The sequence below is a fragment of the Stegodyphus dumicola genome, chromosome 4, assembly GCF_044657685.1.
Source record: "Stegodyphus dumicola isolate Sdum_Otavi_A_Nest chromosome 4, ASM4465768v1".
In the NCBI taxonomy this organism is placed as follows: Eukaryota; Metazoa; Arthropoda; class Arachnida; order Araneae; family Eresidae; genus Stegodyphus; species Stegodyphus dumicola.
In genome coordinates, this window is record NC_140771.1 from 183,615,485 (window position 1) to 183,642,951 (window position 27,467).

Consider the following 27,467-nt stretch of genomic DNA (forward strand, 5'->3'; position numbering starts at 1 on the left):
TGAACGTATTGCATAAGATAAACAATATTATCAAAATTCTCATATTAGTATAGGTATCTCATATAGTATATTAGTATCTCATATCAGAATGGAAGAAATAATAGTTCGGCACATTTAATTTCAGAAAATCCTCATTTCATTTTGCAAACAAGTATTCTAGCATTAACAATCAAACTTATTCCATTTAATAAGTCTTTTAATTCACGAACATTTTAATCTAATCCTGTTGTTTTTTCACTTGTCATCAAAAACGATGAAATCTTGATTGACTGAGCAAACATTAAAGTAAGGAACTGGATTTATTTAATCTTTATTCAACGAGTTTTATCTTATAATTATGTGCCTCTTATTAGGTTTTACTTAGACTTCGTAATTGCTATTTTTGGAGTATTTAAATTGAATGCGGACAAATCGTTAATTATAAGTTATATGAAGAAAGTGTGGTACGAAGTACCTTTTTTCATTTTAAAGAAAGTCAAAAACTTTACGTAATTTAGATATCCGTGGATTTAATAATTTTGATTGTTACTATAATGGAGTAAAATGCACTTCTCTAAGTAAAACTAAATGAAATTCTTTTTCGAATGTAACTTTATTGCATTTTTCAAATAAATGTGCAATAGCAAAAGAATTTATTTCGTTAGCATTAATTTAAAAAGTTACTTTGTCTTACATTCTTCTCTTTGCTGCAAAAGTATATTTTAATTATGTATTAATCATTATGTATTATGTATTTATTTATTAATCATTACTAGATAAATAAACAGTTATTTTTATTAAAAAATCAGTTAATTATTTAGCATTTTTAAACAATTAATTAGTTTACTATTATTTTTTAATTTCGTTGATTACTCATTTCGAATTGCTATAAATTACGTAAAATATAAATAGTTTTAATTGTTTATGAATAATTGATATATTTTACTGTAGTGTAAAAGTCTGTGATTGTTGCAATTTTTTCTTTTTTTCCTTAAATTATTTTTAACATTTAATAGCTGTTTTACAGTAGGAGATAATACGTACATGAGGGTATTTGATCTGAGCTAATATGATACCTAATAATCTGATAAAATACGGCGAAAATTGCTAAGTTATTGACTTTCCGAAAATGTCTGTAACCCAAAATTCAAGTAATATTTTGATGTTGAGCTAGAATAGCTGAGCTTCTTAATTCTCCCATTTCCTTTTCCTCATGTTACTGTTGTGGAGCTTATTTATTTACGCTTACGTACAACCAACAAAATGACGTCATTAAAAATCAAGAGGTTTGAATCCATATGTCCTGTAGTTGGCCTCAGAACTTGGGCACCCGTAACAAACTCAACGCCATGCGAGAATATCTCGCAGTATTAATCCAAGGGTCTGTTGCTTCTCTCCTCAAATGTTCGAAAATGCTTAGGGTTTATGCGACTTAAGAGCCGTTGCCACTGGGGTTTATCTGAGCTAACGAATACAACTAACGTAGTCGACCCATCTCCCAAACTAGTTTCTTCCCATAGGGCAGCAAGTTGAAAAATCTGAACTGCAGGCACAGCGGAGCTAGTCAACACATAGAACCGACTCCGTTAGCTCTGATAAACCCTAGTGGGAACGGTGCTTTAGATTCGACACTAGTACAGGATCTACAGAAGTATACAAATGTAATTAGTCATAAGCATATTATCGATATGACAAAAAAAAAAAAGAAATTTTGAATCAAGATTTAATGACGAGTAAGATGTTTCATGCCCATTCGCGACCATCATATCGATTTATCAAAGGTATATGATAAACCCTAAGTAAAGTCGACACCATCCTAATATTCAAATAGAACAGAGCACACACAACATTAGATTGGCACTGTGTAAGGTTTGATACTGTCATAGGATCGTCAAGGCGTAGAATCCCGCATAAGATCGGCATGATATAGGAGCAGCACCAGCATAGGATAGACAAGACATACGATTGACACCAGCATAGGATAGACACGAGGTAAGATGGGCACCAGCATGGGATAGGCACGAAGTAGAATCAACAGAAGCATAGGGTAGACATTGCAATAAGATCAACATCAGTACAGGAAAGATAGGCATGGGATCGATATCAGCATAGGATTAACACGGCATAGAATGAACACCGGCATGCAGTTGGCATAATCGAGAAGGAAACAATTTTATTAATTATTACTTTTTAGTGAACATGCAGCAGATTGACACCAATATAAGGTCAAAAAACCTGTTTCTGAGTTACTGTATCGATTATGTGCCAGCAGTCAGGCTGTTGATTTTAGGAAATGGAGATCTCGTACCACATTCCCTATTGCTCTTCATTTACCATCAATCTCTGGAATGAATATTATGTGCGTCTAGACGAAAAGATACTAATACATTTACAAAACAAATTATGCTTTATGATGGATTCGAACTCAAAGATGTAGTATTTTGCTTTGCCAACCACGTACTGACCAGAGTTTCTTTACTAATGCGAAAAACTCATTCAAAGAGTGTCGGACTTGGATTGCTCTTAAATGCGTGTTTATTAACAACTAGCTACAAGCAACGAATAGTCCTCAAAGCGCGACAAAGTTATTATTACAGGAATTCCCGATCGCATCAATCTGCTCTTTCATGGATAATGAATTTTTGGCTTGAAGTAACTTACCAGGGACTGCTTAGAATAAAGCTATTTGAATATGATTAATTACTTTAATTAGTGGCATTCTATTGAGATTTCATAAAAATTATGTTTATATTATTATTTTCGATTTTGATTTAGCAGATAAGGAAAAAAATAATAATAAAGCATTTCTTTTCCCGCATTTACACATATGCTCACTGCACTCACTGCGTCTACGATGTTTTAGAACTAATATTTTTAACATATTACAGCAAATCTATTAAATTATAACTTATAGCATTATACACTATAACACCTCTACTTGCTTCTCCTCTAATAACGTTCGCCTAATGGACAGAAGTTTTTAAGCAGTTAATTGTTTGTTTTAATCCAGTGAAAATATGATGTCATGGATTCGAAAACTAAGCAAAGAATGGCTACAAAATTTGGGTATAAGAAAACTGCAATTTTGGTTTTTTCTCGTTATCTTGAGACAAAGCAAGATGCGTCTATTTAGGCTGGAAATTTTTACCACTGCCAAAAGTTTGCTTTCAGAGGTTTTTCAATAAAGAGTCTCTCAAAAATCTTATTTGCAATTAATTTTCCCCTGAGAAACACAGAGTGAACTTTGTGTAATAATAGAGAGATTTCTAAAGAGAATTCCTAGCCTTAGACCTGAGAAAGTGCAATGAAATATGTATTTTTTGCTGCTCGACAATTGTCACACGATTCCATTCCCATGGAACAATTTTTCTAGAGAAGAAACGTGTCACAATTCTCTGCTCTCTCCCTCTCTGTTTATTACCGGATTTAAAGCAATGTTTCAAATGATTATTCTTCTGTCCTTGAAAAAGAGTTTCGAAAGGTTAGTTCTGCGAAAAAATAAAGCGGCTCTATAAACATGCAAAGCTTTGTATAAATTTGCAATTATATATTGAAAACTAAGAAGTAAGACTGTTAATTTAGGTTTGTTGTTTGACTTCTAAATTAATATAAGTAAAACTATTGTTTACTTTCTATTTTATACGAGCTTTGGCTTAAGACTTTATAGATGCGCTATGTGCATGTTTATTTTCAGTATATTTTCCCTATATTTTATTTACTTGACTTTTATGGTAGATAGATTGATTATTCGTTGTCGATAAATTGATTGCAGATGATAAACGCTATTGTTAAAACACCTTTAAAGAGGAAAAGATTTTTACATCACATTTTGTTTGCTTTTTAATCGATATCTATTAGTTCTGAAGAATATCACGCCTGCCTGTCGATTTAGATGGTCAGTCTAAATGAAATGAATGATAGTCTAAACTTTGGAAAAATGAGGCATGCCAGAATCATGGTGCATTAGAATAGAGCTAAAAATAAGTATCAAACATTTGATACTTGTAGTCGATATAATAATTGTAAATAGTATGGGCTGCTTTAAAGATAAATTTGATGCGGAGTGCATTATTAGACTGATTCTTTGCATTTATTTAGAAAGCAAAAGCTATTGAATGTCCTATTTGACCATCTGGATATGGCGTGTAAGGAGAAAATGAATGCAAATGATATCGGCAAATTTTTAAAGGTAGAGTAGGCTCCTGTTTAACTGAGTTAATATTGGTGATGAAGTCCGTGATTAAACTCAAATCACAATTAATCCTACAAAACTGACTGACGATGTCCCAGTTGATGACGACTAACTTTTGCGATGGCTAAAATGTAAGACTTATAATTCTTTCATTTAAGTTTACCATCAGTATATACATGTACGAATTATTTTTGCACTCTAATAGCAGCGTGACAATTGAAATAATATTGCACCTACAAAAATGAGTGAGTGAACTTAATAAAGTGGATGAAAATAGGAATAAAAATTGTGTTCATTTCGTCAAAGTTGCAAAGCAAATTCGAATATTCAGAAGTTATAGTGAAATAATATAAAAGGGTAAATATTAGCTGAATTGTTGGTTAAATAAATTATTCCTAGTTGCTATTAGTCATCCAAATAAGTAACAATTTCTCATCTAATTAACCTGTAAGGTATTTATTTGAATTAATGAGCTATTTTATGTTAAGAATCTATAGTGTTATTTCTTCCTTTCCGTTTTCCTTCCAAAATGTAAATTTTAGCTCACGCGTATTTAAATTAAGTAGGAAGAGATAGTATTTAAAGAGATGTTTTAGACTGTTTAATTAGAACGTGTTCCGCCAACTGAAGGCCACGTTACTTGTTGAAATTGTAGGATAGCATTCTTTCTACGGCGTTGCTTTAAATCTTGTCAATAGTGCTGTCATTCTGGTTTAGGTTTGAAGCCAACCTGTGTATTAAATATTTCTATGTAGCCTTTAGCTAACTTTAAAATTTAAATTTGAATTTCTTACTTTTAAGTTACGCCATAAATGCTGGCTGGTTTTGTAATCCCTTTTGTTATGGAGTGTCTTCTGTTCAACTATTTCCCAGTTCTTAATAAAGGGGTCTTTTACACGCTGCTCACGTTTCTGTTTGTATTCTAGATGCAGCGATAATTCGCTTAGCTCAAAAGTGGAATGAGGTTACTTGGTGTATGTTACCAAAAAGAGTGAGACTCTACTAACCTATAATTTTTAATTAAAGATTTATATATATGTTTTCATGTTTTATTCACATTAGCTTATTTGAAGGAAGAGGTATGTTAGTAGTTTAGAACATATATAGTGCTTTTGAGTATGTATGCAAACAAATTGCTTATAAATATTACTAAAACTGATGCGTTCTTAAACTCTTTTATGTTAAACAAAAGAAAAATGTATAAAATTATTATGAAAAAAATTAAGGATAAAATAAGTGTTCTACTTATATGAATCACCCACTAACGGCCGAGCGGTAAGTCGCTGAACGCTGGTAGTTCGGTCGGGGGTTCGAATTCCAGCGAACAGGATGAATGCATGAGAGCTTTCGCCATGTGCAACGTGTATACGAGCCAGTTTCCATGCGAACTTCCTCCATGATGACATTGAGGGATTTGCCATAATCAAATAAACCTAACCAAATTTATGTCAACCGACTTAAGGCGGGATCGCCTGAATACCACTCGCAGTAAATCGGTGATTGGATTGGATTATTCAGTTATGGCAAAGCACACGAGGGCTATATGCCTAAAGGGAGGGATGCCTTTGTGGAGGCCTTTATAAGAAGAACTGGCTCGTATACACGTTGCACATGGAAAAAACTACGAAAACGCCCATGCAGACAGCCCGTTCGCGGGATTCGAACCTCGGACCGAACTAACAGTGCTCAGCGTCTTTACCGCTCGGCCGCTGGTAGGCCGTAAATCGATGAAGATTAACAAAACGTCGTATTAACATTCAGCCTTATATTCGCGGAAACTAAGTTCATTAGGTTATGTATTCATAACAAGAAGAAGAAAAGAGCAATGCTCTTATTTCGATTACTTTTTGATTTCGATAAAAGCTTTTGGGAAAGATCGGAGGGTGGAATAACCGGATTGCAGAGTAACCAAACTTTGTTCCTCTTGTTGTTAAATTTGCTAAGTTAAAAATGTTAAGTATGCTAAGAATGTTAAGTTAGTATTGCAAATCGTCACATTAAGGCAAAATTCGCGAAATGCAAAAAGGAGAAGAAAATGCATAAGACAACGACAGTAATAATAGTTGATTGGGCATTATTTAGGACCGATTTTTATTTGCAGCAATTTTATTTATAATTACAGATAATATGGAACACAAAAATTGTTACATCATTCGTTAAAATTTAATTGCTTAATCATGAAAACAGGTTGATTTTATTGCTATTAATTTCCTTTTTTTCCTTACTCCTATCGAAATTCCAGAGTAATGTAAATAAAAACATTGCATTTTGTTTCTTCTTGTTTAGAATACTGATTTAGTTTACATAATTAAATGAGCTTATTTCTCAAATAAAACTGCTTAAAAATATAAATAAATTAGGAACTACTCTTATATGCGCCCTCAGGTCGCCAAATTTCTCGCCAAACATTTTTGGCGAGAAACTCCACGCCGCAATATTACTACCTAAATTTTTTGTGTACATTTAGAATTTTAAGCCTAAAATGTCTCCAAAAATGCGGTTTTCGCACATGCAAAAACCAAGTTTTGAAGACACAATTTAAGCTAAAAATCTGAAACAAAAACAAAAATTTAGACACCTAAAACGTAAAGATTCTAACCAAAAATATTTGACAAAAATCCATGTACACAGCGAAATGTTTAAATTTCAAAAGACATCTACGATTTGCATATTCTAGGCAGCGAAGGAATCTACGAACTTCGCACACCTCGCTTCAATAAATTAACATAACAACAATAAATTTTAAAGAATACCATGTACACAGCATTCTGTTTGAACTTAAAAAAAAAATCTACGAATTGCACAATCTAGGCATTGCGCACAACCCAACCAAATAAACTAAACTAAATTACAAACAATTCAAAAAATAACAATAACAACAAAAATTCATAGTAAAAAACAATGAACATAACACATAACATTCTACAAAATAAAAACAGTAAAATAAAATGCACTTACCATAAAACATTCCTAAATAAAATTTCGCCAGTCACACAACGTCTCTGAACAAAAGTGCCACGATTTGGTTATATCACATGTCTTTCTGAGATTCAAAATTTCGGAAGTAACGATAAAAACTTCCTCCAAAGTTAACTTACTACAGCAAAACCACAATTCAAATTTTAAACTCCGCTGACAGCCACATACTTTATCAGCAACCATTTGACTGCAAATCCGTACAAGAACTATCAGAAACGCCCTTCTTCGTCCGAGATCTCATAGCAGCTCCACACTTCGGACTCCATTTTAAAAGTCCCGCAGAAATTCCAAAAGTACACTTCAATCCTCATAAATACTCCCGTGAACAAAAGACTCGTTAACAACTCCAATATCATACTTTCTAATACTAAATTTACTTTTCACACAATCTAAAATACGCGACTGAAATCTTGCCACCACCTTGCCTCCAGCAAAAGATTTTTCAATTTCGACAGGGTTCCCATACAACACGCAATCGCGCCAAAAACCAGCGCAGAACGCATATCGCCACATTTGGTGAAATTAGGGCGCATATAAGTGTGTGTATGATTATGGCAAAGCCTCGAGGGCGATACACGTTACACATGGGGAAAACCATGAAAACGCCCATGCAGCCAGCCCGTTCGCGGGATTCGAACCTCGGACCGAACTACCAGTGTTCAGCGACTTTACCGCTCGGCCGCTGGTGGGCGGCGCATATAAGAGTAGAGAAATTATTAATACGATTTGTGTTTTCTGTTAATTTTAATGCAGATTTTAATCCTGTCGCCTCCAATTTTTTAACTGATGTCCGATTAACCGTGATTTTCGGTTAACGGGAGACACCTTTTAGCTGATGTCAGATTAGCCGCGATTTTTTAGTTAACAGACGATTTTACCCCAATTATTCAAGTAGTAAATAATTTATTATTTACTACTGTATTTATTCCATATTTGATTTTAATTTTCTCGTTACTGCTGAAAATGAATTTATTACTAAATTAATATTATGATAAATTTAGGGTGTACTAGCTTTGATATCAACTGAAATTAGGAGATTTTAGAGGGAAATTTCGAAGTAACATTCTTAAAATCTCCACTTGTAGGTGTCTTTTACGTTTAACGGTTAGAGCGTCCATCTACGTAATGAAAATTCTACAGTTCAATTTCTGTCAAGGGTCGCTCTGCATGGTATATTAGATAAAGAAGACTGGGAGAAACAACTATTCGGCCGTTTGATCAATTCGCAAAAGAAAATCTCAACAACGGGAGTTTATTTTTTGCATTTAGAGCTTTAAAAATATTCTTACTCTTTTCTAAAAGCACTGGATGGGAGAAAATACAGTATATTTCCTAAAATTGGCCATAGAGAGACAGCGGTTTTTTTTTTTTTTTTTTTTTTTTTTACTCCTTTTGTTATATTTCTAACATATTTTAACGTAATTCAGTAAAATATTAACATCAGCAAGATACTTTATTTATACTATGTATTTATGAACATTAAAACTGATGTTGCAGTTTAGTTGCTAGCCTTTAAATTTCATTCCCATATTTAATTCTTATATTGTTGGAAAAGAAGGGAAAACAAAACAAAACAACAACGAAAAACATCTTAAAATAATACGTTCTAAATTGTTTCTTGTTTGGCTTCTTTAGTTAATATATATTAAATGTCTGAGATTGAAAAAGGTACGAATGAGATATAAACATTGGCACCCCTTCTGCTCAGAATCGAACTTGGCTTCTTTTAATTATTCGCTCAATGTGATGTCCATTATATCAAAAGACCAAATAGGCAGAATATTCAGATTTTATAAAAAATTAAACATTTGTGACTTTTTTCTTTTTCATTGGTTATTGTTGAAAAAACACTCGCATTCACTCAAAAATTTATTTATGAGATGAGTCAATACAAATATACGCATTTCACAACTAATTTTGACATATGACAATCTCAATATTTATGTAAACATTTACTGAAAATGCATTTGATATACTGGCAATGATTTCTTTTAATTCTTTTATTTTCAAAAAGGAAACTTTTCCCTTTTCTAGCAATTAAAAATACACCAAAAAAAGATTTTAAATTCAAACAAAAAAGGTAGCTTGATTTTGAAGCTTGAATAACGTCAAGTCTTTCTCTCTGAAAAAAAAAGAATAAGCATTAATTATTAGAATAACTAGGAAATAAATGCTCCTAAATAATTATTTCAACATAACAAAAATTTAAACTTTGTTCTTAATTGTATATACAGGGCTCATAACTTTTAACACATTTCAGCAAACCTACAAAACGCACAGTATTTATTACTTTGACACTTCAATTTGCTTATTCAGAAATACTGTCTGTTTACGGATAAAATTTTCGATACAGTTAACCGTTTACTTTTATCAATTAAACATGTTTCACAGAAACTTCGGTTTGAAAAATCTCGAAGCTGGTGAATCTTGTTTTGACTGGAAAAGTATATATCACAGAAACTTTATTTTTTAGGGGATGTGAGGTAAATGCTGTATTTTATAAAGTGAAGAGAATTCAGCACGTCACACCTGAAAGACCTCAGTAGAATAACTCATTTCTGGTGACACGACAACATATCATCTCAATGAATTAGCATGAAATTGAATGTGAAAAAAAGAAGAATTCATACTTATACGTTTTTATATACTTATACATTATGCTTCATTTTATTTTTAAAGGCCAGGGTCAAAATCTCCCTTTTAGTAACTTCAAAATACTTTCAGTGTATTTTGCATTATATATAAAGAAGTTGAATCAAGAAGAAGAATGAAAAAGAAAAAAGAAAAGTCAAGTTTGGAACATTTTTGGTTTATGGGAAACGTCAGAATGTAATGTAGAAACTGTTGCTGTGGATTAGCCAAGCTGTCAAACCCACTGGTTTTTGTTGTATGATTTTTCGTTAAATTCGCAAAAAAGTATGTTAAGACAATCTTCAGTTTTAAATAAATTTATTATGCTGATAGAAATAAAGTTTAAAGTAAGTTGTTCTAGCCATCTAATTTCAGAAATCTGAAAATTGTTGAAAATGTATTGAAGATACACATTTTCGTACATGAAATCAATGATTTATGAATTTATTTAAATTTAAAATTAAAGAAAACCCCTGTCGTTTATAATATTTATTTTCAGTTCTGTAATCTGTTAATACAAAATAATATTCATTTAAAGTAAAAAAGGAATTAAATTGTTTTTATTATTTACAAGTTGCTAAATATAAGAGAAAAAGCATGATTTATTATTAAAAGTGTGGCATTTTAGTTGAGTTTAACTAATCAGATTAAATTTTAATTTGTAGCTTTCTCTTATATCTCATTTGTCATGTACTCATTCTAGAAATTTATGCGCATCTGATTGGCAAGTAGTTTAGCATAATGTTAAAGAAAGAAAGAATTTGTACTCATACGAGTATAAGTGCACTAGATCAGCGTTGGGGCTAAACGCCCGTCGCGCTTGACTATTAGCGAAATGCCTCTGCTTGAGAAGAAATTAGAATATCAAGACGTTTGGTGGTAAGTTAAGGCTTGATTTTAGTTATGTGCAACCAGAGCATCGTATCCTTCATACATAAGTGCTTAATTATATTCAAGAGACTCCTGTACTCGGCAGAGAAATGAAGTTCCAACTTTGTATTTTTAAGTCCCCGAGATTAGTAATTTTCTTTCGTAATACTTTAATTCGTCTCTCTCAGGTGGTAAGGTAGAATAAAATTAAGTTAACATTTATCTATTTGTCGTTGTGCTTTAACCATTTTGTTAAGTTCATAGCGTTTAGGTTACGTTGAGGGGCAAGAATTCATGTAATTAAGATACAGTAACACGCCGAACAAGTATTAATTTAGAAGTCAAACAACAAAAATTAGCGTTATATTTTAAATTATAACACTGAATATAATATTTGAAATTATAAACGTTGAATCAGCGTTATATTTTAAAATATAACGCTGATTTTTTGTTGTTTGACTTCTAAATTAAGAATTCATGTAGTTTGCAATAGTACTTAGATGCTATAAACGAATTAAAAAATTGAAGGTTATTATAAATCATCTGTTGTAAAACAATTCCATATATATATTAATTTTTCAAAATTAAAACCAAGTGTCTTTTCGTTGCATCTTACTTGATTCTTCATCGCGCAAGGGGATGTCGTTATCTTCTAGAGATTTGTCTTCAGGCCAGTGTAATTCAATAGCTAGATAGTAAAACCAAGCTCCAATTATGCATCCAATGTGAGGTCCGATGAGACCAATCCACCAATATCCATAGCTTCGTATGCTGTAAAAATAATGCACACACATGAGTCAAAACAAACTGAAGGAGTTAACATATTCATTATTTAACGTAGAAAATCTCTGAGATAGTTATATATACATTATTACTAATATGGATTAAAAATTCTTAGAAGACAGAAAAAATAGAACTAGATTAATTTCATCTAAAATTATAGCATTAACATATGCATGCAGTAAATTACCGTAGACTCCCAGTTAACTGGATAGTACTGGAGATGACATCCACGGTTAATAAAAGATTACAATTAATCCAACAGAAGTTTGATTAATTTTCTGTGCTTTTCTTTAACACAAGAAAGAAGAATAATCAGTGTTGTAATTAAAATAAAAATATGTTAACGACTGATTTGTACGTTTAAGCAATCTGATTTAGAGAATAAAATTATTTAGTTAAATAAATTAATTAAGTAGTGAAAACAAGAACGCGCATCAAAATACGAAGAACAGTTTTTCTCTATATTACTATATTAGATAGGAATGAGTGGGGAACAGAAATTTATTAGTACTGAACATTGTTTGTTTTTAAGATTTAGCAATTTATTTTTAACGGGTGATTTAATAATGTTTATATATTCTATTTTTTCAAGTAGCACAGCAACGTCGTAACGGCGCTGCAAACTCGTCGCGAATGTCGTTGCGATATGTCGTCTTTAAGACGCCCAGATGTCCGCGAAACTACACTGTTTTTCAACCGTTGCAAAGACGTCTTTATTACGTCTTTGCAGATGAGGTTCTTGTCGCATAGACATCGTCATTGCGTCTTTAGCAGGTGATATTTTGGTTGTGAAAGCATCGTATCATGACGTCTTAAAGACGCCTAAATGTTCCCAAAATTACACCTTTTGGCAACAGTTGTGAAAATGTCGTTATTATGTCTTTGTGTTACATATTGATTAATGCAGAAAAATAAGCTTAATATATTTTTCTTCTTTTTAAATTTTTGTATTCCTTGTATTTTTGTAAAGTTTAAATATTTTATCATTTCCTGAAAACCAGAAGATAATACAATTTTTTCTCTTTAGAATAAATATGCATAATTAATAACAGCTTTAATTATTTCTAGTACTTTAAACTATATTTTTTAAATAACTTAAATTCTAAGTTACGATTATTTAAGATTTCATCATTTTTTTCCTTAAATGAGAGTAATTATGAAAGTGGTTATTATAAATATGTAACATTAATAGTAGCTTTTAAGCAAGTAAAATTCAATTAGACATAAATAAAAGTTAAGATATATATGTGGGTAAAATAAAGAGCGTTTCTGATAACAGCATTATCACATTTATTTCTGTTAAATCTCAGAGACATTAAAAATTGCCCTTGTCCTGAGATCTTAGGAAGCAGTTCTTAAGGTAACATAATTAGTATTTTACCTGAAATCAAGAAGAAATAAATTTATCCGCGTTTCACAGTAAAAAATATAACCATTAACTTCTATATCTTCAAGATATGCAAATGAAAGACAGTATAATGTAGTTAATAAATGTGATAAAAATATACCTAAATCTAATAACTTCCCATATTCATATCTAAAATGAAATAATAACCTAACAAACAACATACATGACAGCACTATTTAAGAAAAAACATGAACTGGTAGTGTTTGAAAGTAAATAACAGAAGGGAGGTAACAGAAATAAAATTACCAATTAATAAAAAAAAATGTGTTGTTTAAATAGTAAGCAATTAAAAGTGCAATAATTATGGATTGTAGTATTTACTAGTAATGCTGATGATTCTTAACACCATTTCTTTCGATCATATGTTAATGTATTTACTTATTTTTAGTTTCTACATTTTAGAATAATGGTAGATTACAATGATTATTTCATGCACTTTTTATAATCAATAACTTTCCTTTTTGTTACTGTACAGAAATAATTGAAATAACATAGTATACGATAGTAAGCTAAGTACGTTAAAGCAAGCTCTTCGTTAAATAGCACACGATGAAACTTTCTGCTTATATTTATTATGAATTTCTTTGTTATCACAAGCACGTAAAAAGAAAGTAAAGAAAATAGAATATACTTAAATTTAATAAAAAGTAAAATCTAATTTCCAACATTCATTTATTCAGATAATCTAATAAACAGACATAACGGCAATATTTAAAAAAACGCGAATTACACAGTGTTTGGAAGAATAGATACCAAACGAAAAGTAATAAAACTGCAATTTGCAATCAATAAAAAATATTTAGTGTTTTTTAATGTTACACAATTAAATATAACACAATTATAGATTACAATATTTTATAGAAATGCTAATGTTTCTTTAACACTATCTTTTCTATCATACAGTTCATACACTGTTTAAAATCATTAACCTTTTCTGCATACTGTATAAAAGACAATATACTATAGAATGTGCATTACTATTAATTTTAATAATTAATTAATTGCTTATATACATATATCTGATTCATCTTCAGCAGTCACATTAAGTACTGGTTCTAGTCCAATAATTTCTTTGTAAATTAAAAATAATGAACATACTATAACAGCTTGAATTGTTGTTGCTTTAGTATTGATTTCATTTTAAGCAAAACCAGAAAGTGGCTTACCGTTGTATGTTATTTTTGGTTTTATATGAATTAATTCTGAAAGCCAACTTTTTAATATGAACACAGTAATCGATTAATAAGAATGATATGCGATATACCACTTATAACGTTAAAACCGAAGCACAAATCTAGTAAGTTTATCCAAATATTGCACTGCTGGAACCACAGCGATTGGAGACAGATACTATTTCTACAGAGACACAATTTCACAAACCACAGAAACATTATTTCACGAACACTATATTCCACAGATCACTATAGACCACAGAGACACTATTTCACGAACACTATACGATAGCAGATATTCACACACAAAATAAGTACAAATTCAGCATTCTGACGATAATTTCACTCGCTAAAGGCAGTTGAAGTAAATAGATACAGAACAATGAGAAGATTCACAATGCGTTCTTTGATTGACAGTTCATTACATTTACTTTTAATATAAGCAATATTATTTATATCAGCCATTGCTTGATTCAATTTCAAACATGAAGTAAGTCTTTTCAAACGCCTTACAGATGGCATCTTTACCCAATGACTTGAAAGAACTGCTGGAATCTGAATTAATTGCGCAGTTGTTCGAATTTGGCAGCTAGCCAAACGCGCAAATCTCAAGATTTTCGTTATATAAGCATCCAGTAAATAATGTACAGATCTGCTTCTCCTTCCGCCATATAGGCCCACCAGCGGCCGAGCGGTAAAGTCGCTGAACACTGGTAGTTCGGTCCGAGGTTCGAATCCCGCGAACGGGCCGGCTGCATGGGTCTTTTCGTGGTTTTCCCCATGTGTAACCTGCATACGAGCCAGTTTCCCTTAGAAAGTCCTCCACGAAAGGCATCCCTCCCCTTAGGCAGATAGCCCTCGTGTGCTTTGCCATAATTAAATATACCATCACCAACCTTCCGCCATATACATGTATATTGGACAGCTGTGAATTCGTCCTTACTTCAAAAATAAGAAATAAAGTCATATTTCAGTAGTGAAATAGTTGCTAACCCATGATTTGCATTGATTTCGGAAATATGAATTTTTTAGTATATAAAATGCATAACGTAATAACTTACTTTATAGATTAGTTTTATTTTTAAATATTTTGATATAATATTTATAAAAACTATTTTAAGTATTAATTATTTTAACAAAATATTAAACAATTATTTAGTACGTATTTTTAGTACTAATTAAATTTAATAAATCAAAAGTATTTATATTAAATTCACATTTCATTAGATGAATCTACCTTAAGTTAATATATTTAGATGAAATAAAGTAATGAAACATTACAAAGTAAATCTTATGCGGACTTCAGATTCTTGAAAGGGTAGATTTAGTCTCTTTTCATTCTAAAAATAATGCTGATGAACTACAAAAAACTCTAAAACGACCACGTCTAAAAGCGGTCATACGAGTATCATGACGTTTCAGAACGTCGACAAATTGCCAAGATGCAACGGAAATAAAGAAATGTTCTTTTAGAGAAAACCCATTTAATCTGACACGTGCGAAATAAAATCGCTAATTCTGATTGAAGATAGTATTATGCAAAAAATACATGCAATTCATAAGATCCGTGACAAATTCCTTTGCATAAAAGCTTTTTTTTACGTAGTCAGATCAAACGCTAATATGCATGCTAGGTTTGGTTTAGTTTGATTTATTTCATAATGGCAAAGCACGCTAGGACTATTTGCCTAGGAAAAGGAGGACCTTCGTGAAGGACTATCTAACGGAAAATGGCTCGTATCCACTTTACACATGAAAAAAAAACTATGAAAATGCGCATGTAGCCAGCCCTTTTGTCTGAAATCGAACCAAGGTTCGAAATACCAGTCTAATGTATACCAGACTTCCATAAAACGTTTTCCAATGGCTGGTGCCTTCTGTACGTTATGCATTCATAATGTAATTCAGAATACGTTAATTAGTTAAAGCAAATGAGCAGTAAATAATGTGTGCAATAAATTGCAGAATTAGCTAAACATTGTTGTGCTCATAATTTAGAATAAAACGAGTATATTTACCTAAATTTTATACTTTTAAATTCTACTGAGTTACAATTAACTGCAGAGGAAAGATAAATCGTTCATTAACGTATTTAAGTTACGCAAATAATTACTCCATAAACAATAAGAAGATATGAAAGAATTATAAATGCAGTGGAGATGCCAAATTTTCTTGATGAGGATTAAGAAAAGTTTTTATTATGTTAAATTTATGCTTAAAATTTCGCATAAATCATGTTAAAATATTATTTTTCGTAATTCACACTCAGACTTTTAAATGTTATAATTGTAGGAATATTTTTAACAAAGTTGTAAAAATTGCTTAGCTATGACTTTTCATTTATACAGAATGAAGTGTAGTAAAAATTTGAATCTTTTATAGTTAGTTATTGAATATTTGTTCTAGTTTCCCTAGTTTATATATTTATTTTAGGATATTATTTCCAGTTTAGTTTATTAGAAAAAAGAAATGATTATTTTACCTTCATTTCAGAGTTTATTTCTTAAATACATACAATATTTTTCCACATGTCATGCCAAAAATACATAGCAAATAGACATGTAAAAAGCGTTTTAAATAAAAAAAGTTTTTAAAATGATAAAATTATAAAAAATTTAATTTTTTCATAAATAACGTGTTAGTGAATAATTTTGTTGATTCATAACTAATCTTGAACATTTGTTCTTCGGCGTATTATTTTTGCTATAACTAGTTCTTCAACTATCAGTTTTATATTATTATACTATTTTAAAAAATATCAACCGACGCTTACTTTATCTTTCAGAACCATGCACTAATATTTACAAATTAGTTAAGATCCAGCAAAAGCCTAATAGAGATAAGTACATGAGTCAGAACTTCTATTTTATCAACTTACTTCAGCTGTCAGGTAACTGCACAGGTTTTTTTTTTTTTTTTTTTTTTTTTTTTTGATTGCATTGGATTTCGCTGCGCGGGTTTTCCATGCTGTTCTTCTGTAAATTACAAAAATTATACAGTTTTCCAAAGAGAGCTGTAAGAGATGATAAATGCCCATTGTGGCTGTTCTGTAATAACTCACTTAAATCTCCAGTTGAGGGATCTTAGAATTAAGGCTACAGCCCATTAGCAATCAATAGATCATGTTCATTTTGTTGTAGGAAAAATGATTCGTGGAAGTTCTGCATCTCAACTCATACCGAGAATTCAAGAAACAAATTGAAATTGCAGAAATCAGGAAAATTTCTAGCTTTTCTTCAAATGCTTTAAGTATGTGAATAGAATTATTTGAAAAAATGTAAAACAGTACTTAGATGAAAGCTGTTATAATGTACTATTATATAGTAATTACATGCGTTTTTATAGGATACCAAAATACTTATCATCTCTCGTATAAAGTATTATATATCTTATACATACCTTATTTTGGAACAATTCAAAACATGAAGCAATCTCTAGAAAACATACAAAATTCTTTAAAACTAATAAAATTTTAAACACTAGTCACAATTTACCTAAATGTTTCTTTACCCCAGCCAGCTATTGCTGTAAATACACGTGTAGGAAAATCTCGGGCTGGATTTAAAGGTGCCATGCAATTCATACAGAAACTTTGGGCGGTTGCTTGAATTACGAAGCCTATGAAGAGTGGGTACAAAAACTTTGGTATTTTCAAATTTTTAGTGTCCACGATGCCCATCACGGTGAACATTACAAGGAAACCTACAACAAGCTGAAAATATAAACATAAATAGTTTATAGGAAATTTAATTAATTAATACTAGTTATAGAGCACTTTGCAGACACGAAAATAAAGAATTAATGATTAATTTTTATTATTATTAATCATGATCAAATATCAAACTTCAAAATAAAAAGAATTAAGTTCTTTATTTCCCCAAAAGTTGTGTTTTACAAGTGAACGAATAAATTAATAATAACGTTGGAAATTTCCATTCCTTTAAGCCCGTACAGTGCAGAGAAACAGACTTAGTAAACGTGTATTTAATTTTCAGTAGGAAGGGAAGCCTGGCTAGGGCTGGATGTAAAAGGCTGACGTAATTGCGACGAAAATATCAATACATTTACTTACCACGTTATTATCAGTGGAAAGTCATCGTTGTGAACGATTTATCATCTGTTTTCCTGTAGTACAAGAATTATCTACGTGGACCTGTGACGATCATATGTTTTCATATATGTCTTATGAACTTTCACTTGTCTAGAACAACTCTTCGTTTATGTCTTAAGTAAACGTAAATTAACCATCATATGTTCTTTATTTAACTGTCGGGATTTCATGCGCATTTCCTGTAATGCAGCAGATTATAATAATGAAATGGTATTTAACAAATTGCTGGCAAAGAACATTGCTAGAAATGATCATTATTAAACAAGGATGACACTAATCTCATTGGCATACCCATCACTTAACGCTGTCAATTCAAAAGAAGGCTCTATTCATAGTTAGAGAGAGCGCACATGATCGTATTATATGGTCAGAGCATTTAATTAAGTTCAATAACTTACCTATTGATCAAATGAAAATTATACGTAATTGGTTATTGTTTCAGCCAGTTTGCTGGTAAGAGTACCTGGCTGTGAAAGGACTTCTTGTTTTAAACGTTTTACCGGTGTAATTATAATCACGTTACGAATTGGTAAAACAGCAAATACCAACCATACAGCTAGCCCGTTCAACTAGGATCGAACCTTGGCCGAACTTCCAGAATTCACCGGTCTTAACTCTTCGACCACTCCTGGGACGGTTACAGATGACTTTATTCAATTATACTTTAAATTGAGTTTTGAAAATGCTAGAAAATAGTATCCGAGTCTTGTATTCGTCTTTCCATGCAACACAATTATTGAGAGGATGCTTTTAATTGACAGATTTCAGGTGCTCTTATTTCGTAAATATATTATAGTCACAAACGTCTTTGCATTTCACTGGTTCGTATTCAGATTCTTCGACGTGTAAGCTAGTTCCTTTGGCCATCCTATAGAGAAGTAGGATAGGTTGATTGATTAAGGCAAAACAACTCGACAGCTCTTTGCTTATGCTCTTTGCTTATATTTCAGTTGAGGAATTAGAGAACTAGAACTTTTTAACTGCAGAAGTATGAGAGTTGGAGATATAATTGAAACCAGAATGCATCTACTACATTTTCCAAAACCAAAATGTAGATACCTTTAGCTGCCAAATAAAGCAGATCTAAATTTTGGAAAAAAATAAATAATTCGAAAATTTCTTCTTCATTTTCATTTAGAAAATCGGAATACAAGCAAAACTAACATTTAGCAATATTTAGCTATTTTAAGTCAGATATTTTTGTCAGATAAGAAATTTAGATTGAAACGCCCTAATTTTTCTCAAATTCCTAATTTTCTCGAACACGTATTAGAAGATAAAAATATCAAAAAAAATTATGAAAAAGTTGTGTAAAAGATATATGAGATCAGTTTGGTTCAGAACTCTGTAGAGCAGCGTTTTCGCCAAAATAATTTGTTCTCTCATTCTTGAAATTTTAGTAAACACAATATTTATAAATCCATAAATCTGAATTAAAAAAAACTGCATAAAAAAAGTCATTATAAGAATCCATGATGGATTAACAGTTAATAAACTTCCACATCTTATTATTAAGTTCATCTTTAACGAGCGATATTTGTAAAGGGTTTATCATAATTGAGCTACTTAATGTTAAGCTGAAGAGGTTAGGTTATTTGAGTATGGGAAAACACTTCAGATTTTTAAGAGGAAAAATTCCTTTGTAGAGGATTATTTAAGGCTATCACGCTACAAATGGGATAAAATGAAAAACCAATCATCCTTCCAGCCTATTCGACTGGGTTTGAAATACCAGCATTCAGCGGTCCTAACCGCTCGGTCACTGTTAGAGGGCTAAGGTAAGCTGAATAGAATTGGCACTTGCTGACATAGGCAATGAACTGTTTTATTTTAAATTCTACAGTTATAGAATATTTTTAAAGTTTTAGGGGTTTTACATAAGTGACTATGGCAATTCATTCAAAATTATTTGTCGTATAATTAAAATTATTTGTCTATTTGTCTTTGTGACTTGACTGAGGTCCTAAAAAAGGAGTTCGTTCCTGGATGCAAACATAATCTCAGGGGTAGGATGCCGTCAGCCGTTTACTTACCTCTTAAGTAATTAGTTGTAATTTGTTAATGTAAAAAAAATATTTTTTTTCAAATTTTAATACTTATCAAAATTATCTATACTTTTTCTCGTTTAATTTTTAAAACATATTAAAATAATTTAATTTAAATAAATATGTATATTCAAGTTAATAGAGAAGGATGATCGTCTAGCAATGCAGCAATGATTAAAGGGATGCATGGGGCAAGAAAGGTTGAGAACCCTTGTTATAAAAGAAGTAAATCTCCCTTCCCCATTTTTTACATATGAGGAACCAGGTATTTTTTTTCGAGATTTGAACCTAATGGATCTACTTCAACGAATAAATGGTCGTATTTAAATTTCTCTGAAACTGAGCATACCGGCAATTTAAATCTTTTTAATGTAGTAAAATTAAATAATGAAATGACCATATAAATACCTTTCCAAAGTTACTTTTAAAGTCACTTTCCTTAAAGTATTGAAATCATATAGTCAAAAAGAGTGTTGTTAAGCTGATGAAAATATAAGACATCAAGGATGTAGAAAAGTGATATAAAGTCTATAACGGTAATACCAATCTAAGTTTGATTTTTGCATAAATTTGTACTTGACACGTCTTCAGTATTAAAATCGCATTGAAAACATTAAGTTATTAATTTCAAGCTTAAAATAATGGCATAATTTTAATCTAAATGACAAATAAGAATGAGATATTTATATTTTTTTTTTAATTCAGCGCTTAAAGTTTTTACCGTTATTCCTTTCCGTGTGAAAATAAGAAAAATGTTTATCTTCGCAGTCTAGACTCTACCATCAAAAATGCATTATCTGTAACGGATGGTACCTTAGTGCTTGCTCTTAAGAAAGATAAACTGATAAAGAGAGATTTGATGGTTTCTCCATTAAATGCTGCGTTACTGAAAATGTAATATTTCTTTAAAGTAAGCATAATGCGGATAATGATTACTTTAAAAATACTGGTTAGTTTTACTAAGGGATATAGTTTGTTTTAATATGTAGAATGAAATAAAAAAATAAAGCTGTTTTTATGCCTTTAAAGAAATGTATTTTGCCCATTACTGTGTAAAATAACGCTCTATTCAAAATAAAATCTGTAGACACGATCATACCTCGGAAACTGACGGTCAAGTACTATAATGGAATTGATCTAGAACAACTGGTGCCAAGTTTTGCCATAGTACTAAACATTACAGGATTTATCTTCAATGCATTTTTGCTCATAGTAGATTCTCAAAACACTGCCATTCGGGAAACTGTAAAATTTTAAAATTATCTTTAAAATTTAAGGAATCTATTACCGAATTACAAAGTTAGCGATTTAAAAACCATGTGTTGCCGTTTCCCCGAACAAAATACCTTCGATTTATCTTTCAAATTTATGCAGTCTGCTACTGACGAAGAAACTGAGCCCTTCAAGGTAATGAAAGCACTTAATATTAATTAAAGAATCTTTATTACATATTTTTAAAAATGTTTCTGATTAATGTAAATTAAAATATATTGTACTTATCATATATTTTATAACTATTTTCAACTTTATAGTAATTAACAAAAAATGTTTCTAAGGGCTGGTTATGAAATCGGTGCAGATTCATTTTACATTGCTGTAATTCTTTATGAAGTTTTCTATTTTTAATATTTTTATATTAGCGATTTTAAAAGCATTTAAAAACTTTTAAAGTTTTAAAAAATTCTTTTAAAGTAATTTCTCTTAATTCTTTTAAAGTTATTATTCTATTTAAATTAAAAGTTATTAAAATTAAATTAGAAACTTATTATTATTCTGTTCATTTTTTTATTCTTTTAAAGTCTAAAGTTCTTAAAAGCAAACTCGTCTTTTAAAAGGCAGATTATAATCTGAAGTTTACATACTGTAGTTTAGATTAATGCATTTTAAGAGTTCCACATGATTATTAAATGCTAGCTATAGTATCTAAACTCATACTATTTTCCCAAACATATTTTATGAGATGTAGTATAGTTTCTACATATGTAAAATGGCATAATTCCTTTAAATACATATGCAGGTGTGAGTAATAAAAAATAGCATGATCAATTTTCCCGAAAACATGCATTGCTTATCATACACAGTCTTCGTGAAAATGATTATGATATTATAAAGTAATTTAAAAACTTCAGAATAATATACAGGGTGTCCCGTAAATGTTGCGACGAACTTCTGGGGGAGGTAAGGCACATCATAAGGATTAAGAATTGTATAGGAAACCATGCTCGGAAATGTCAGGGGTAAGTAGTAGCAGAGGTAGAAGATCGGAAAGGAAACAAGAGAGTGATTAATTTGAAACATTTATTGGACACGCATACAAATGGTGTACGGCAGCTTGAATGTTACAACAGATGGTCGAAGTTTGCATCATCAGACGCCAAACATGCCTGACACCGACGGACCTTTGATTGTCGGACATGTTCAAACACACCGGGAGTTTCTCTGATTTCTGGAGCAGCTTCCCAGGCGAGTCTTGCCACGAGATCCATTTCAGACACAACAGGATCATGATACACCCCACTTTTGATGGCTCCCCACAAAAAGAAATCAAGGCTTGATAAATCCGGTGAGCTTGGCGGCCAGGGAATCGGTTCACCACGCCCAATCCATCCATACGGGAATGAGCTGTCCAAATGGCTACGAACATCCAGTCCAAAATGGGCAGGCGCCCACATATTAACCCACCCACACATTAACTTCGAAGCGTTGTTCTGTCGCATGATGCCGCACACCGTAGGGTCTTTTTTAAGTCCACAAATATTGATTGCGGTGATTGAATACGCCATTCTTATTGAAATGGCCTCATCCGTAAACATCACATAAGCTGGGAAGTTAACATCACGGGCACGTTCTTGCAGAAACCACTGCGCGAAACTCACACGTTTAGGATGGTCATTCGGGAGCAGTAACTGAACCCTTTGAAGACGAAAGGTGTGAAAGGATTCGGCTTTCAAGGTACGCTGGACACTGGTTGGAGACATTCTTAACTGAGAGGCAATGGCGCGTATGCTGATCCTTGTATTACTCTCCACCGTATTCAACAGACTTTCTTCCCTAACGATTGACCCAGTCTATCCTGCCCTGCCCTCACTTGTCCTGCCATTTCTTAATGAACCGTAGTCGCACAAATTTTGATGCAGACGTGCAAACTGAGGTGGGGTTGGTGTTTGAAATGCGTGCAGTGGCTCGTCCATTGCCCTCAGCTATACTGTACAGTAAGTGCATGTCTGCAAACTCTACGTTAGTATAGCGTTCCATGCTCTTCGTATGCTGCCTAGCGCTCGAATGAGGCAATCCTCACTTTCCACTAGCTTCTCTGTACAGTACCCCCTGGCGGCGTACAGTGACGTTTCTGGGCATTGGTTCCTATGCAATTCTTAATCTTTATGACGTGCCCTACCTCCCCCAGAAGTTTGTCGCAATATTTACGGGACACCCTGTATGTATCATATTTCAGTACATTTCGATGTTGCCCCTTTTTTAGTACCCGGAAAAGCACCTGAACGTTTAAGAGGATATTTAATCATATCTTACTGGTATACGATGTATTAATTTTAATAACTGTGTATCATGATTTAAAAAGATCTTCTAGATCAGGGGTTCCCAGTCTTTTTCCTAAACTGACCTTTCTTAAAAGAATGATTTTCATCATTGACCCCTTACATTTTTCTCTACAACATACAACATAATTATAATACTAAAATTGCACATAAAACACTTAAAGGTAAAAATATGAACAAAAATTATAACAAGTGGTTCATTAGGCTTATTTTTGTACTAATTTCGTTTTTAATTTCCCAAATATATAAAAAAAAAAAAAAAAAAACTTCAGAAAGGCAGATTGTAACTGCCTAAAAGTTCGATTTTAGTTCATGTGGTGTTTGTACTTCATGCATTAACAAAATTGTTTTTGATGTTTCGCCTGAAACTGCTTATCATCGTAATCGTAACAATAACTAGTATCACGAATATAAATATATATTTCGCTAAGCAATGTTTGTGGTTGATGCTGTTCCGTAATACTTTTTATATTAGGTGTGAAATTGATTAAAAATAATCATAAACTGCCGTATTCTATGATGTTTAATCAATTTCTAGTTTTTCTTAACAAATTGTTAACCTGACTAAATCCTGTCTTAAATAAATAATAACAAGGATAAGGTGAAAAAAATGATTCAGCAAAATGGGCTAATTTGACATATTTTTTTTTAGAATATCTTTAAAGTTCCAAAATTTGGTACAACCACGTATGTGAAAATTCTTTTTATCTTCCAAATTCTTCCTTAGTTCAATCATTTCTTCTTGTTACGAAAAATGAATATTGGTTGTGTCGCTTTCAAATGGACTTATAATCCAAGACTTCTAAACTTTCCAAAACTTTATAACGGGCATTGATATCTTTTTTTAGTTGTTTCAAGTGATAAATAAGTGTAGATAAGAATATCATTATAATTAATCATATCTTTTTCAACAACAGAAAGCTGCATCGAAAATCATTTAAAGTGGAAATAAACAAATCCATTTTGGAGCGAAAACCAAACTGTTCGAATTTGAATAAGATTCATGTTTTTTCCTTGTAACTAATTTTGCATATTATCAAATAAAGAAAATATATCTGCTAGCAAATATATGCTTTTTTGGCTTAATTAATTTTGTTGCTGTAGGTTAATCAGTTTCCAAAATAAACCTATTTACAGAATTTTAGGTTTTAAAGAAATGGTGCAAACAACAGCCTTTCGACAACCAACGAGTTTCTGTATGAACAACTAAAATATTATAATGCTCATCATTACTTTTGCACAATTTAGCAAAAAAATGATCATTCCTTTGCCGTTGCTTGAATTGCATGTATTGCTTTAATCCACAAATGGAAAACAGAATGAAGATTTTCTTGTAAATAGTTAGCAATTAAGTGTTCCCGATGCAAAATGCATCGCACTGTCAGAAAGAATGTCAAGAACTCTCTCTCTTTCTCATTTTTTTAGAATAGCCAAAAATCTTCGATATTTTCGCATCATTGATGGTGCCCTATCAGAAATGCAGTAGTAAAATTAATTATAGGAATTTAATTTTGTTGCAAAAACTTTGAACCCAATCATATATATATGTTCACGTCTAGTGTATGTTTTTAACAATCCTGTTGTAAGAAATTCGACTGTCGTTTTTCCTAATATCGAACATATAATATGAAAGTATTGCTTCTACCAAAAGCGTATTCATCCACCTTTTAATTAAACACAGAAAATTTACTTTTCTGTGATTCGCTAATTAATGATTTCTTAGTGTGGGAGTTATCAACCGTCCAATGCTGAATGAGAATTGCCCGTTATGACATCATCAGTATAGCATCACCCAGCGCAGTAAGAATCATCCCAGACACCGTTGAGACCTGGTCGAGAGCGGAGGGCAGACGTGAGCGGACGGCTCACACGTCTTCAAGAGTTTATGAATTTAGATTGTGCTTTTGATGTTATGCCTTTAGGTGTAAAAGGACTGTTGGTGCATCATTATGTTAATCCTGCATACCGTTAACTTCATCTTTATATATTTTTCTTATTTATTTTTATTTCTTTCTATTAAATAAACAATTTAAATATTACTTCGTGCTCTCATGCTGTGAATTAAGTCAAAGTCTACAAAAAAATATGGCGCCCAACGTGGGGCCTCGAATTCCAAAATGTGCGAGTAGTAGAACTGTCCTTTGAACTACTGAGTGAAAGTTATTCGATTTATTGGATTACTCGTATAAAGTGTGGATTACCCAATTGACGACGATCATCTGTCGGGTGAGTACAAAACTTTCTTTCCAATATGAAGTTAGTAGAAATTCCAGAATTGGAAGCAGCTTTAAAGAACAGTAAAAGTTCTGAAATCAAAAGTTTGCATAAGCTTATTTTTAATACTGATGGAGATCGAAATAACCGGAAAAGATTACGTGAATTTTCTGGCTTTATATTTGAACCAGATTCTGAAGAATTTAATAAGAAAATAGATGCAGTGCAGAATAGTTTTACTTTGAATGAGTTAATTAAAGTTTGCAATGTATTGTGCATAAATTCAGAAGGTTCAAAAACGGAAATCGTAACCTGAATTGTCTCTTACCTATGTGATTTATCTGTATTATTTGAAAATATTTTGCATGAAGAAAATAGTGATATTGAAGATGAAACTATTAATAAAATTTCTGAAGTAATGCTTGATGATAATCAAAGAGACAATCCTGGTTTTAACGAGTCTCAAGTAAATAACAGTATGCAGCTTCCAATTCAAGATCATTTTAAACCTCATCTTAGTTTTTCTGATATTGAAAGTATTGTTAATCCTTTTTCTGGTAATGCATATGAAAATGTTGATAAATAGATTCATGAATTTGAAGATGTTATAAATTCTTTGAAATTAAGTGATTTGCATAAATTAGTTTTTGCTAAAAGATCATTAAAAGGTAAAGCGAAACTATTTATTCAGAGTGAACCTAAAGTTAATGACTGGTGTAAGTTAAAAAAGCTTTTGAAATCTGAATATGGTAAAGCTTTTAATTCTGCTGAGTTACATGAAATGTTATGTAAACGTAAATTAATGCCTAATGAATCTTTAGATGAGTATTTTTTGAAAATGAAAGAAATATGTTCGCGAGGTAACATTGAAGATTCTTCATTAATTAAATATGTTATTGATGGTATTCCCGATTCGGTGGTTAGGAAAACTATACTATATGGTTGCGAAACAATATCTGAATTTAAACAAAGGCTTAAAATTTATGATAAAATGAGATCGGACAATGATAAGTTTAAAAATCCGAAACCGAAAGTAGACACTCAAGTTAAAGATAGAAGTAAGCTTTCGTCATCAAACCGAAATCAATCTAACGTTAATAAGGTCAAATGTTTTAATTGCCAGGAATTTGGGCATTATTCAAAGCATTGTGTAAACAAATCAAAAGGTGTAAAATGTATAAAATGTAAGAAGTTCGGGCATTATTCAACGAACTGTCCAGAGCAGACCCCCGGGACACAACAAGCAGCTTTATTACAACGAATTTCCGACAAGGATAGAATTAGGAAGACTGTAGAAATAAATAATCATTTAGTTGATAGTCTAGTTGACACTGGTTCAGATGTAACGATATGCAGCGTAGAGTTACACAAGCAGATTGGTTCTCCTAATTTAAATTGTAGCGATATCACATTAAACGGAATTGAATCAAAGCAAACGTACCCGATCGGCTTTTTTATTTCTGATATTTCAATTGATAGTTTTTCACTTCGTACGAAAATTTATGTTGTTAAGTCATTATGTAGTC

General features: G+C 31.6%; 1 protein-coding gene across 1 annotated transcript in view; it reads right to left on the reverse strand.

Annotated features, from left to right (window-relative positions):
* Nucleotides 1-9,006: 9,006 nt before the first annotated feature.
* LOC118186515 (aquaporin-9-like) overlaps nt 9,007-27,467 on the reverse strand; it is a 118,197-nt gene continuing 99,736 nt past the window's right edge. Inside the window, exons 5-7 of the mRNA XM_035356624.2 lie at nt 17,509-17,726; nt 11,268-11,422; nt 9,007-9,272 (exon numbers count right to left, since the gene is read on the reverse strand). Of these exons, the coding sequence (XP_035212515.1) occupies nt 9,259-9,272; nt 11,268-11,422; nt 17,509-17,726 (387 nt within the window). The 3' untranslated portion in view covers nt 9,007-9,258. The remainder of the gene's footprint in view (nt 9,273-11,267; nt 11,423-17,508; nt 17,727-27,467) is intronic.